At 27.7% G+C, this 14,278-nt stretch overlaps 1 protein-coding gene and 1 long non-coding RNA gene across 7 annotated transcripts in view; one reads left to right on the top strand and one right to left on the bottom strand.

Annotated features, from left to right (window-relative positions):
- Positions 1-14,278, bottom strand: part of LOC132929902 (myosin heavy chain, non-muscle) — a 25,729-nt gene extending 11,451 nt beyond the window's left edge. For 5 of the 6 annotated variants that reach the window (XR_009662176.1, XM_060995536.1, XM_060995545.1 and 2 more), the window contains exons 1-3: positions 13,125-14,278; positions 7,058-7,214; positions 6,862-6,989 (exon numbers count right to left, since the gene is read on the bottom strand). Coding sequence is in view for 5 of the 6 variants with exons in the window: in XM_060995536.1 (XP_060851519.1) it covers positions 6,862-6,989; positions 7,058-7,214; positions 13,125-13,472 (633 nt within the window). In the remaining variant the exon portion in view is untranslated. The remainder of the gene's footprint in view (positions 1-6,861; positions 6,990-7,057; positions 7,215-13,124) is intronic. The other variant, XM_060995556.1, reaches the window with a different exon arrangement.
- On the top strand, positions 2,758-6,513 carry LOC132929966 (uncharacterized). Its single transcript, XR_009662182.1, has 3 exons — positions 2,758-2,981; positions 3,056-3,214; positions 4,840-6,513. It is a non-coding gene; the product is annotated as an uncharacterized LOC132929966 (long non-coding RNA).

Below are 14,278 nucleotides of genomic sequence, written 5' to 3'. Positions count from 1 at the left end.
ACACGCACGGAGTAAGAAAATAGATCCACCAACACACAAAACGCTAAATATATATTTTTATTTTTACACAAGTCATTGCAAAAACAAATATATTACATTTTTGTTTTTAGAACACTACATAATTGTTATGTGGTCGTGGTGTGCATGAAATGTTAGAAAAATATTATCGTTTTACTAAGGTGCGCAAACATTCTTAACGATTTTTATTAAAAAAAAATTGTTTTAATTTTTAACATCGTTATTAAAAGTAAATACCTAATAATAATAATATATATTATAGTACTTTTTATTTATATGCGTTGAACGATACCGCGATTTCTTTTCACCGTTCAAATTCGCATGGCGGAGAACGTGACGATTAACATAAACGCGCGCACGAAACAAAGACGCGGCGCTATGCGTTTTAGACGATTCCGGTCGCGTTTTATGCCGCGCAATAGAAAAAAAATATCGCTTTACACGATAATACAAATATACGATACAGAGGTAACTATTATAGGATACCACAAATATAATAATATTATAATAGATATATAATATCCACAATGTACACTCATACACGTCTCCCGGAGAAACACAACTAATAAACAGAGTTATTCTTATCGCCGAAAAGGAATTAAGCAACTCGTGTGTATGTATTATTCTATAAAAACAAGTATGTGCACAAGTATAAATCAAAAAATCGTATTGTATTAGTGTCTAGTGGAATGGGGCGCACTTTTTTAAATCAATTCCAGAATTCTTCTGTTACGTATTTAAGATAACGAATACCAGCTTTAAAAATAAAAATGGTCATCTTGTATTCCTGTGAATTCAATTTTACATTAAAAAAAAATGATAAATATCCATTATTTGATTTTAACAGCCATGATTTATCATCATATAATAAGTAATTCTCAACCTGGGGGTCGCGAGTCGCGACTCCAATAGGATTTAATCACAAACATATATAAATATGTATATACCAAACGTGTATACAAAATATACATTTAGGGTCGTTAAAAATTGAACATCCATTTGAGAAGTCGCCACAGAAAAAAGTTTAGAAACACTGTTATTATAAATTATAATATATTATAGTAATTCAATGTAGATGGCCCAGAATAATAATTTAGAAATAATCATTCTAATATAATATATTTATTAATTACACATCAATAAGAGAATTGATTAATTTTATATTTAAAAATATTGTTAAATCTTCCAATGAACAATTTAAAGGATTTTACATAAATATAACAGATATTAAGAATTTTCTTACGAATATAAAAAATATAATTTATGGCATTTAGCGATGTAAGGAGAAACGAATAATAATTATCATTAATAAATGTGATGGGGGTTTTTGGATCTGCAGGAATATAAATGTCTAATATTCTATACGACAAATAAGTATTCAAAATCTTATTCGATACCCTAAGACTTAATACTATAGGCTAGTGGCGGATTTTGGGGGGCCGATTGCCCCCCCCCCCGTTCTCTCAAAAAAAAAAATAGTTTGAAGTCCCCGATTTTAGTTTTTGACGTAATTATACTTCAAGGGTAACAAAATTATAGTGATATATTTTTATTATTAAAACTATAAAAATATATTTTTTTTTGTTCTGTACGAGACTGGAAAGTAACATATGAATGTACCTAAATAAATACTTTATCAAAATTAATGTGTGCTCTTTAAAAATCACCCTCCCTGTTATCTTGGTCTGGCTCCGCCCCTGTAATGGGCATTAAAATACCTTTACTCAAGTATACGTTTACGATTTTTGTTATTCGTACAGCTTTGTAGATTATGCGTTATCACTAACATATTACCGGATGTCGCGTTGTTAGGCTGACTTAGCTGTATTGAATTTGAAATAATAACAAAATATTATGATCATTGTAATATTTAACATCAAAATCACACGTGTCACGTATGCGGAATATACATAAACCTTATACTCAGAGTATAAAGTCTATGGTATTATATACGATTCAAACGCGTTTATTATTGTTATTATTATTAAATCATTATAATCATAAATTATCATCGCTGTCGTCAATAGTTTTTAAACAAACCATGATGATTTGTAAACATCGATTGAAAACATTAATATATCTGTCCGCATTAGGAAACGCTATAGGAAAATATTATATAATATCGCCAACTTTTTTCTATTTGTTAATATTTAAGAAATTATTACTACTCTGTACACGTATTTTAATTTTTTATAAATTTGATTGTCATATTCTAAATTAGGAAACTTTTTTTTATTATTATTTTAAAATGAATATTTACAATCTGTATACACATATAATACAATAAGTAAATGTTGAGGGCTTAAAGTAAAATACAGGACTTGTGGACTTGAGTGAAGGGGGCACCACTTCAAATATTAAAATTATACTAAAAATTGGGAAACTTAAACGATTATTTTAACCATAGGATTCGAATCTCAAAAGAAGATGTTTTGCACATTTCGATATTATTATGAGAATTGATTACGTTTTATAAGCGTTTAAAAATAATTACACATAGGTATTATGTTTTTTATTAGGTTGCAAGTACATAGTTTTATGATAACGATATTTCTAGAGCGTTTTCTAAATTATAATACCTAATAAGACGATTAAGCTAACTTATCTGGTAGAAATCGCTAGTGGGACCCTAAGGTGGCCAAACGTATGAGTCATATATGCATACATAATGCCAACAACGATAACGAGCGTTCGAATAAAAAAAAACCGAATCGTACGCGGAACACCTATATAGCGAACAAGACGAAATTTCACATAAACGGTTATGAATGTTATGATATTATGGATTGTATTTATACATATTTGTAATTTTTTTTTTTACATTTAAGTTTTGCCACGCACAAGGCCAATCGCTAACATGTTTAGCGCGTAACTCACGGACGTCGTGATAAGAACAAAAAGCTATTTATGGTAACACGCACGTAAGTTTTGGGACACAGCTTCGGAATAAACACTAGGCAGAGGTACGTATATTTAATGTGTGCTTCACGAAGACGGATAAATTACAAAATATACGCTATTCCATCGTTTGTTTTAGGAGCGATTTTTACATCACGTCAATTCCATAATAGGTTCTCAATGTGGCATTATTAAGCAGGTCGTTGGCTCAACATGACAGAAAAATAAAAACAACAAATAGAAGGCCAAGACGACCCAACGGAGCTCTAACTTCTAACCCGTATAAATAATATACGTCGTAAGTGACAAAAAACAACAAAGCAAGTATATACTGTTACACACACTATTGCTATTGCATAATCAATCACTAAACATTTTAATGAATCAATAATAAACTAATGGTCCCTTTTAAATGATTTGTGGCTCATTGGTCCATTACATTTGAGTGAACAATGAAATTAATTTATTTTTTATGCAAACTGGAATATAATAGTACCTATGTATAATATTGTTATTATACAATAATTAAACATTTTGTTTTAAATGATGATTGGAGTATGCTGTACAACATAGTATAATGTCTTGAGTTTTGAGCTCTCAACGATCGCATTTATTGGTTAAAATGACACACACAAAAAAAAATGACAATCGTTTATACTATAATACTAATGTACTATATAATTATGTTATCATAATTTGAAAGAACTGATAAAAAAGAAAAATCCATCTACGATCAACATTATGAAGTTGGATTTTTCAAAATTCGAAAAAAAAATAATTAATATAAATTAATAAATTAAAAAATCTAGAAATACTAATCGCAATATTTACTAGTGTAAACAAAGACCATTAATAAGTATTCATCACATTTTATCATACAATTCAAAAATTTATTTATCTATACCAACTTACTTAAATATAATTTTAAATTAAATTAACCAACGCATTTAATAATCATTATTATACCTAATACTTAAAGATTATAATGTCAAAAGACAGTCCATTTTTTTGTGAACAATTATAGTTGATATTGCGCTTCTACATTGCTAATACCAAAAATTGAAATAAATGAACGGTACACAATTTTACGATTTTTATCAATAGAGGAATTATTAAAATAAAAAGCAAGTTTTAGAAATAATAACTAAATAATTAACCAAGCCATTTTCAGTTTTTCAAGTGTCAATATTGTGCCAGTCGTGAAACATCTTTAAAACACTAATTTTTGACACTATATAGTGTCTATAACAAATTAACAATATCTTTTCGATATTATCATTTTAAAGTATTTGATTATTCACTCATCTAATACCAAATTAAAAAGCTGTCTTCGCTTTTGAAATATAATAATCAATTTACGTTAGTAAAGATAATTCTTAATATTGTAGTAATCTAATTACTCAGTATTATAGAATAAATACAATATGTTGTCAATATTGTAACAGATAAAAATAATTTAAATAAAAGTTAGTATAAATGTGATTAATATAAAAATCGATTCATACTAATTGATTATAACTTAACATTTTTCAAATATAACTAAATTAATAAATGTCATGTTTTAAATTGAGCAGATTAAGCTATTTATTTATCACTGATATTAATGCTAAAATAATATTAACATTTAACACTCAACACTAGCACGTGCCGAACTGATTAAATACCCGTCATTTTAACCTATTCATAAACCTATGCTATTAAATCAGACGTGACTGTGTGCTAAATAAACGAATTTAAATAAAAAGCAACTTACTTTGAAGAAACTCAAGAATTTATTTTTCAAAACGTTAAAATAATCTCAATTCGTCTACAAAGTAAAAATCAAACTTCTGCATTTTATGTATTATAATATTATTACACTATACTAAAATCGTATAATTCTAAATATCCATTAAAATTATTATTATTTTTTTTTTGTTTCAGTAAAATGTTCTATCAACTCAAAAACCTAATATGAATGAATTATGGTATTTTATTTTTATACAATAGTAATTGCTTATACAATATACGGCCATATTACTTTTTGATCAGTGACAGTTCTATGATATACATATACATATAATAAATATAATACACGGTAATGCATCGTTAGTACCTATTCATATGCCCAAAAATAGACTAATGCATATGATAACCGTATGTGAATTTGGGTAGCCTGGCGGATGTCTTATATAATGAGAATTTGCACATGACACGGTTAAGAAAATAAAAATTGTGACCATATGTGGACTGATCAGTTTGGCGCCAAATAAGGCAGCAAACTTCAACATCATCCTTGTAGCCGCACGGGAGTCCGACAAATCTCAACATTACTTTCACTGTATTCAACTATAAACATTAATTCTCTGCATAATATATAGAATATATCGACATTTTATTCTCTTTGGACAAAATCATTCTACATAATGAATATTAATTATACACACAAGTGACATGAGTATGTACAAGACATCGACAAGATAGATTCGAATATCTCTATATATTATGAAAAAATAATACGAGTCACGAACGACAAGTAAAGATATTAGTCAAAAACAAACGGCCTAACCGAATTTGGTTTGATATTTTATGTTCTATTATTTGATTCGAAAATCGGCGTGTAAGGTCGTCGGAACAGTAAGAAAATTATTATAATTAAGCATTCAACGGAAACCGCCTAAATTGGAATAGACTACTGACGATACACTGCAGACATTGACGATTATAACTGCATGATACTTAAGTTAGACATGAATATTTTACCATATTAGAGTTAAAACCAACCATTCATGGGTGTTTAACTTCAGTATGTACACAACAATGACGAGTTTCGCTATTATTCCAAGCAAAATAAGGACAGATTATGTATTGTTCGAGCCAATAAAGATAATAGCTTTCACCGCGTTTGCCACCAAGTAATGATTCGTACATAGTGTACGGTGTGCTGCAGCTGTTTAAGGCAAATATTAATATTCAATGGACAGTGCAAAAATGCATGACGTACAAGTATACAAGATAAACGTACGACGTGTCGCATGTATCAATCATGTACAGCAGAAGTATATAAATAAAGTATATGCCAAGTAATAACATACATCTATCAATTAGAAAGAGTACAAATCACTTTAGGGTATAATACTAATGTAATAACTTTGTGATCTGACTAAAGGAAACATAAAGACATAAATAATAGAACAAATATGGGTAGAAATATTGCAAATCCATAACTAAGGTCAACTTCATTCTGGTTTTCATAGTATACCAGCTTTCACGTAAACCCTTACAGATTAAAAACGGAAAACCTTATGCGATATATGTGCATTATTAGAGTCGAGTTTTGCACGCGTCCGTCGACATAATGAATAAAACAACAGTAAACGTGAGATCTATTAATGCAGGCAAAAAGCACGGTGTATTACATGAATTACTTTTCAGATATCCATCTAAGAGCCTAATATAGAAATGGGAGTGGTTTAGAGTTAAATCAACATTACGCCTTCATTTCAAACCTACAGAAATGCTAAAAGTACAAAATCTACATGTATAAAATTAATTTGCAACAACTTAAATATGTAGTCGCTTGTTTTTATTTTATATCAATTTAAATTTTGAAATGTTTGTCCTTCGTTTGTTTTAACTAATTATTCAAATTAATTGATAAAACGAAATTCGTTAAAATTAAACTAATTATTGCATTTTAGTCAAGTTTGAAATAATGTCAATAATGTAAACATGATTTTTGAATAGAAACTGTCAAAATTTTTTATTATAATATGTTGACTAATTAATATTATGGAAATGTCACTATTTAAAATGTTTATTTATTGATTTTTGTAAAGAAATTATTTTATTTGATTAACTGTTTATTATAATGACGATATATTTCGATTATTTCGAATAAGTGATAAGTGGGTCGAAGTCGAAATGTATAAAAATGATTACATGACATAATATGTTGTTACTCACAGCGTGTTGAATCACTCCTTTGGGTTTTGATGCAGCCACGTAAGCCAAATATTGTATAACTTTTTTCGTGTTCTCGGTTTTTCCAGCACCTGATTCTCCAGTACATAGTATAGATTGATCTTCTCGATCTAAAATACAAAAAAAACTTATAATATATTTCTTTTTTTTTATATCTATATAAAAATATGTATTTAACCTTGTAACATCGATCTGTATGCAGTATCAGTTACTGCGAATACGTGTGGTGGCACTTCGTGACGTTTGTTACCTTTGTAACGTTCCATTATGTTTTCTGTGTAGATAGGTAATCTCTTGTATGGATTTACCACTACACAAAAGAGACCAGAATATGTCTAAAAATTTAAAAAGTTAGATATAAAACATATTTATAAAAAAAAAAAATAATAATCAATCCTAGTCCCTGGTGTGATTCGGGAAACATATTATAAACCTGATTTTCCTCTTATACCCGTTGTCATACATTTAGTGATATAATGTGTTCAACATAAATATTGTCTGAATAGACAAATGATTATAAGTAAAAAATAATGTTAATTCTCAACAATACAATTTGAGATAATAACAACCTAAATTTTCACAAAATAAGATTTTATTGAATGATAATTTTAATTCTTATTATTTTGGGAATTTGTAAGTATTATTATTACACAATTATTTTAACTAAATATACATTTTTAATGGTTCTTTTAATATACAAGTGTTAAATTTCCCATCATGTCCTGTTTTTATGATAGTTCAAACAGAGACCAAATCCCAGACAAAACTACAAATAAAAACCAGTTTCATAAAAACAACATCCGTTATTGTCCTAAAGAATATATTTTTTATTTATTTTCTCTGTTATGTATAGGTTAACTTCTATACTTAGTAAAAATATAATAAACTATTTAAACTTTTACGAAATTATCATTTTTGTATTATTTTAATGAATACCTATTACGCGCTATTACCTATGATTGTATAGTAAATGAATTAAATATTTTATACCTTCTATTTATTGTAGGTTAACTATATTTTTTGTAACTAGTCAATATATTACATATAGATATAATAAATATTAATCTTTATCTCATTGGTACTTGACTATATAATAATATAATTGCAAGATGACTTTTGTGATTTTTATATTATGAACTATTCACATTTAAAATTACTAAAATAATAGGGAAAAACTTTTATACTTTAATATTAAACATGAATTGAGTAATGAATTAACTTATAACCTTATCTCAGTTTTACATTGAGGATATAATTCTATCTCTATTCAATATATAAATAGCAACGATTAACATGAGATTTTTAGCTTAAATTAAATACGTTTAATATTTTGCACGGGTGACCTTGAATTTTCCAGGTTTTTTTATGCATTATAATTTATAAGGAAAACTCTTTTAAAATACACACACGCGCGCGCGCGCGCGTGTAAAAATACAATTTCTTTTACTTAATCTGGATTTGGAAAAGTTAATATTATTTGATTTATATTTTCCCGTTTTCAAAATCAACTGAAAGACGATAGTTAAAATGTAATAATAGGTATGAATATTATGAACTATAAAAATAGAAATTCTATTGTTTCTTAAAAAAGTTTTAATAAACAAAGTACACATTGTAGACGCGTAAACAACACATTTTACATCAATATATATTTTTATGACTTATTAGTTATTAGAATAAAATGTATAATTTATAACTACTATTATTTAATAATATATTATTATAAAAAATAATAAATAAATTGTAAGTACATTTATTAAAAAAATTGCATTTTATTGCATTATTATACTGATAAACTATTTGACCTAATTGATTTCTATAAGGAATTTTTGAATGGCCGTTAAATCTGATTAAATGGTGCTAATTTCCAACGAATTCCGTGAATGATTCAATACACCGACAAGGTTTCTCCTGCGTTTCGTAATAGAATTAATTTTTAAAATGGACCAGGATTCCAACATACAGCATTATTGTTGCGATTACTAATCGGTTACGACAAATGACATTTGTATAGTGCATATTAGCGGGTTGGCCTCTTAAATAGATACATAAAAATAAAATGAAAAATTCTTTTAAACTATAGTTATACATACTACTTAATTTATTATATAAAAAAAGTAAATTTAATTAATCAAAAATTAAAAAATATACACGCGAAATAAATGCTATACAAAAATATATAACCAAGAGAAAATATAATTTAATAAAAAAACGCATATTTGTTGGAAAAGTGTTGTACGAGTATGTTGACTATGACTCATAGGATTGAGGCTTTACTCATTCCTTGAACATAATATAACCACTCCTCTTTTAAGAATACGCGTTAGAGCTATACACAGTAAATATTAATTAGAATATTTGACAAAAACATTTCGACTATTCTCAGATCCATTAGCACGACAAATGAAAATGTAATTAAAGCAATACACTGAACTCTCTCAATTTAGTTCATAACCAAAGATAGGTAGGTAACGTTATGTAACTAACGATTTAACTTAAAGAAATACTGTTATTATAATTATTTTCAGTTTAATAGAAAATATACTATTTTAGAGTAATATTTTTATAGACAGAACATTTTTTCATTATAAATAATCACAATAGTATAACATTATTTAGATTCTTTTGAATATTTTTATTAGTTATATAAGTTATATTATGTTATTATATAGTACCATATTTTACGAAATACGTTTTCAGTGATATAGGCAAATATTAAATTGTATTGTCACTGTTATTTTATGATTTTAAAATCGAATTAAATTAAAAAATATACGATAATTATAAGATGATATAACAGATCTAACTAAGTCGAAAAATCAATCATTCAAGTACAATAAAAATAATTGATCGCGATTTTATTTTGAGTATTATATCAATAATGATAATTGGGTAGACAAAAAAAGATGAACATCTATATTAAACGAACGTATATTATACAATGGCATGACAAAGCGACACATAGTTATTTTATCTTGGTTTTCTTTTTAACGAGCATTATTTTTAATTGTTTTAATCTTTTAATGTTCTTATTATATATAGAAGACAACACCAAGTGGTGACCAACAACCAAATCTAGGATTGAATATTGAATGAAACAAACACCATCTAGTATATTATTCTGTGTCTGAGTAATCAAGTCTTAATAATAATTTGTTTTCGCTTAGTAATAAGTTTATTACATATGATATAGTATTACGAATTATGAACACATCGAACAAATGCGCTAAGTATGTTTCTGTTTCTACAGTAGAGGTTTATACGAGGGTGAGTTGTCCAGACAAGATTATGTCACACTGGCTGACCTGATATGACCTGCAGGCTGCATTCCAAGGTGCTTAATAATAATAATAATAATAAAGGTTTTAGTAGGTATTTGGGTTCATTTCGAAATAACAATATGAATGCTACTGATTTAAATTGTTTAAATATATTTGAGAAATAAAATTCATATTAATATAAATTATGTATGTAACTAGTACTAGATTTGATTTTAGCATATTTTAACTGAAAAACAGAAGCAACATTCTAAAAATACCAACACGTATTATGACAACTAATAGTATAATATACTTAAATTAATATTCTATTTTTAAATTTTTTTTAATCACTATTTTCATTAATTATTCAACATTTTTAATAGAATTAAATAGAAATTACAATTACCGCATAATTAAATAATGTAAATATATTTTTTGAATTCATAAAATTAAGTTATTAACTCAATAACCGAAATATTATACCTACCTAAAAACAAAATACAATACGTACGTTATGTAAGTATGTCATAAAAACAATATTAATCAAATATGTAATTAAAAAACCTTAGTTTTTACTAAGTTATATATAGTTATAACATTGAATAGTATTCTAATTGTTTAAACATAATATAAATGTTGAATTAAAAATTACTTTTATTACTCATTTTGCATTTACCACAACTATTATAATAATAGAGATGGTCAGTTTATTTCATATATATATTTTTGTTTTAATACCATCTTAGTTTCATAGATTTTTTCATCATTAAAAACTTATTAATATGAATACCAACCTATCTAGTTATACTGACTATTATTGTTGTTAAGTTTATAATTATTTTATTTATTAGGTATTTTTTTACATTATTAAACAATAATTAAAATTTAAAAATATACAATTAATTTTTTTTAGGTGTTAGGTAGTTAAGTTCAAACAGTTTTAAAGTTACCTAGTTGGAATAAAAATGTAAATAAATGACAATATTTTATAACCTAAAAAAAATTTACTTTAACATTATATAAAATTCTTAAATATGAACAATATTCTAATCAATTGCAACATACTCTATTTTATGCTCGGTTTTATGTTTTAATAATTATTTATATTAAACAAGTAGTCGGTATTTAACAAAAAAATTATTAGTATTTTATTATACCTATTAAGAAAAGAAGTATACATCAAACATTAACTGCAAGTCTAAAGTTAAATGTATTCGATTAATAGTGTTAAATAATTATATTATAATGGGTATTCATCTCTATATACATTAATATAATTACTATTCATATCTAAATAACTTCTGGTATAACTCAACTATTTAACTATAGTGCTTTAAAATCCTACCATTAGTATGTTATATTAAAATAGCGTATTAATGTCCAATACATATTATACCAACAAAAAATGATTGATTACGATAAAACTTTTGAATAATTAAATGTATATAGGTAAAAATGTAAAGGGTTGTTGACAACCTTGTCCTATAATCTTGACTAAACTTGTATAATTTTGAAGCCAAATATGGTTTACTAGTATCTACAATTTAAAACCATCTTAAACTTTCACATTAAAACGGTTACTTTTTAATCTACAGATTTTTAACTATTATTTGTCTAAAAAAATACTTACACAATTATATTATATACAAGTACTTATATGGATTTCTAACAATTTATCAATAGTAGAGCTACTATCTTAACATTTATATTTATTTTCATTAAATTAAAAGAAATACATTAACTACTTAATAGGTAATCCTTGCCCTACTAAGCTAAAGAATATTTAAATTAAAAATATTTATACCTTATTGGTATTTTTATTGGATTGAAAAAATGTTACCATATCTGACGACCCAGTGGATTATTTAGTTTTATGATTAATTTTTTATAATAGGTAATGCTTGTTTTTTTTTTAATTGTGTAGTAAGCACATCATGAAAAGTATTTAAAAAATAGTTTTATTATTTTGTTGAGTATTGAACTAATGTTGGAATGTGTAAAAATTAGTGAATATGATAAAAATTATCCTAATTTTAATTACACTTATTAATAAATATTTTATGTTCTATAAGTACGTAGGTACCTACCTAACAAATAAGTTACCTAATTAAATATTCAATGCTTAATAGGAGTTTTTATTTTTAGGAAGTAGGTACTTTATGAATTTGCACTGGATGTTCTGGGAAAATTTTCTAATACAAGATAAAAAATGTAATATGAGAAAACAACTTGGTAGGTAGTAGTAATGTTTGTAGATAGGTATCTATAAACTTATTTGACTATTTATAAAAGTGGGAATCATTAGAAACAAAAAATCATTCTTTTAAAATAATTGTAATCAAAAGTAAGATACATAATATAAATACTTTAAGATAATTATATTTAAGATCATCTATTATTTTATACTAATAAAATTTCAAATTATTCATAAACCTTTATGGTTGTATGTCAAGTGAACATCATTCAATTCTATACAATTGATAATTGTTCACTATCAATTTAAAAATGAAAAATATTTGTTTCTTTAACATAAATAAATAATATAAAATGCATATTTTTTCATTGAACATACAAATCAATGATATCAAAATAATTTAAGTATTTAATTTTTAAATTGATGATGCTTATTAATTAAAACATTTTAAGATTATTAAAAGTGCTAACCCAATTAAAAGTTCCCATTATAAGTACATTTTAATATATTTATGTTCAATGTATTTCTGGGACTTTTCATAAATTTTCAGCAAATGTCGCAACTTTATTACATGCATTGTATATATTATCATAAGAACTAAGAAATGATTATGTAGATTGGTTGGAAAAATCACAAATAGATGTAATTTATCCTACTAAGTGCACAGGTGAACAATATGCTTCATTGTCAAATTAAAAACCGGTTGTTAGTCGATAGAAATTGTAAATCACACAGGGCAATCTGATGGTTCTAACCGAGGTTCTAATATAAAAGTACTGATATTGACTTACATATATCAGTCCTGAATAGTAACGGTCCTTGATATTGTGAAGTACACAGGCCTCGTTCAAGCATGTTAACTCGGCCATGTCTTCGCTCTTGTCGAACTTGGGGGGGTTCATCTTTTGTATGACATCCTTGTCGACGAGCACACGCTTTCCGGTCTCGGCGATTTCGACCTCAACCTCATCGCCTCGTTCGCCTTTGATGCCGGCCGAAACGAAGCCCTGGCTCTCGTGGGGCACCCACACTAGACGTTTCTGAGTCCATTCTGCCTGTGTGGGTTGATCGTTGAGCTGATTGCGATCAACGGCCAGGTATTTCATGAACGGGTCCGAGCGGTCGGTGTCCATGTCCATGGCTACGAGGGTTCGGCGCACTCGCGTACGTCGTCCACGGGCGCGACGGATACAAATATGTGTGTTATGTTTAAAAAAAAAAAAACCAAAAACGGTTTAAATAATCAAAAATAATTAAACGCGTAAAAAATAACGTTTCTCGAGATTATGCAAGTATAAAATATAATATCGGTGGTTGTCAAAAGTCAGTGGCGGACGCGTCCGGGTTGTTGCAACGCATCTGTATTCTATGGCCTGTGCCGGGTCTGCGGTTGTCGCGTCCGTCGGGCGCGCGCGATACGAATAACGCGATTACGGTCGAGAGCGAGCGAGAGAGAGAAAGAACAGTCAAGACTCGCGTTCCTCCTCCACTGAACAACTATCGAAGACGAATAGACGATGCGCTGTGGTGGCGGTGTTGACTGTTGACGACGGTTCGCGCGGTGCGGTCGTCGTGGTGGTGTGCCGCCGAGTTGTACGGTCGCAACACTCGCAACTCTATCGGTGCCGGACTGCGATCGTCTCTGTTCTCAACTCGTAAGGTAGTGGCCCGCCTCAGTCCGTTCGTGTGCCGTACCAGTGTACCACCCGGGAGAAGCTGTTCTTTATAGTTCTTTATGGTTTTCCGTTCGCGGTGGGACGACGATGACGAGCCGCACACCCGCTGATAAAAAATAACATTTAGCCAACGGGTGATGACGTATAATAATAAGGACGACGAACGTATTACCATTTACCTATTATAATAATACAACCATAATACAATATTATACTCGAATAATGAATATTAGTAATATAACAGCAATGTATGTGAATGGGGAATACGC

The sequence above is a fragment of the Rhopalosiphum padi genome, chromosome 1 (genome assembly GCF_020882245.1).
Source record: "Rhopalosiphum padi isolate XX-2018 chromosome 1, ASM2088224v1, whole genome shotgun sequence".
NCBI lineage: Eukaryota > Metazoa > Arthropoda > Insecta > Hemiptera > Aphididae > Rhopalosiphum > Rhopalosiphum padi.
This window is presented reverse-complemented; position numbering and strand designations above follow the sequence as displayed.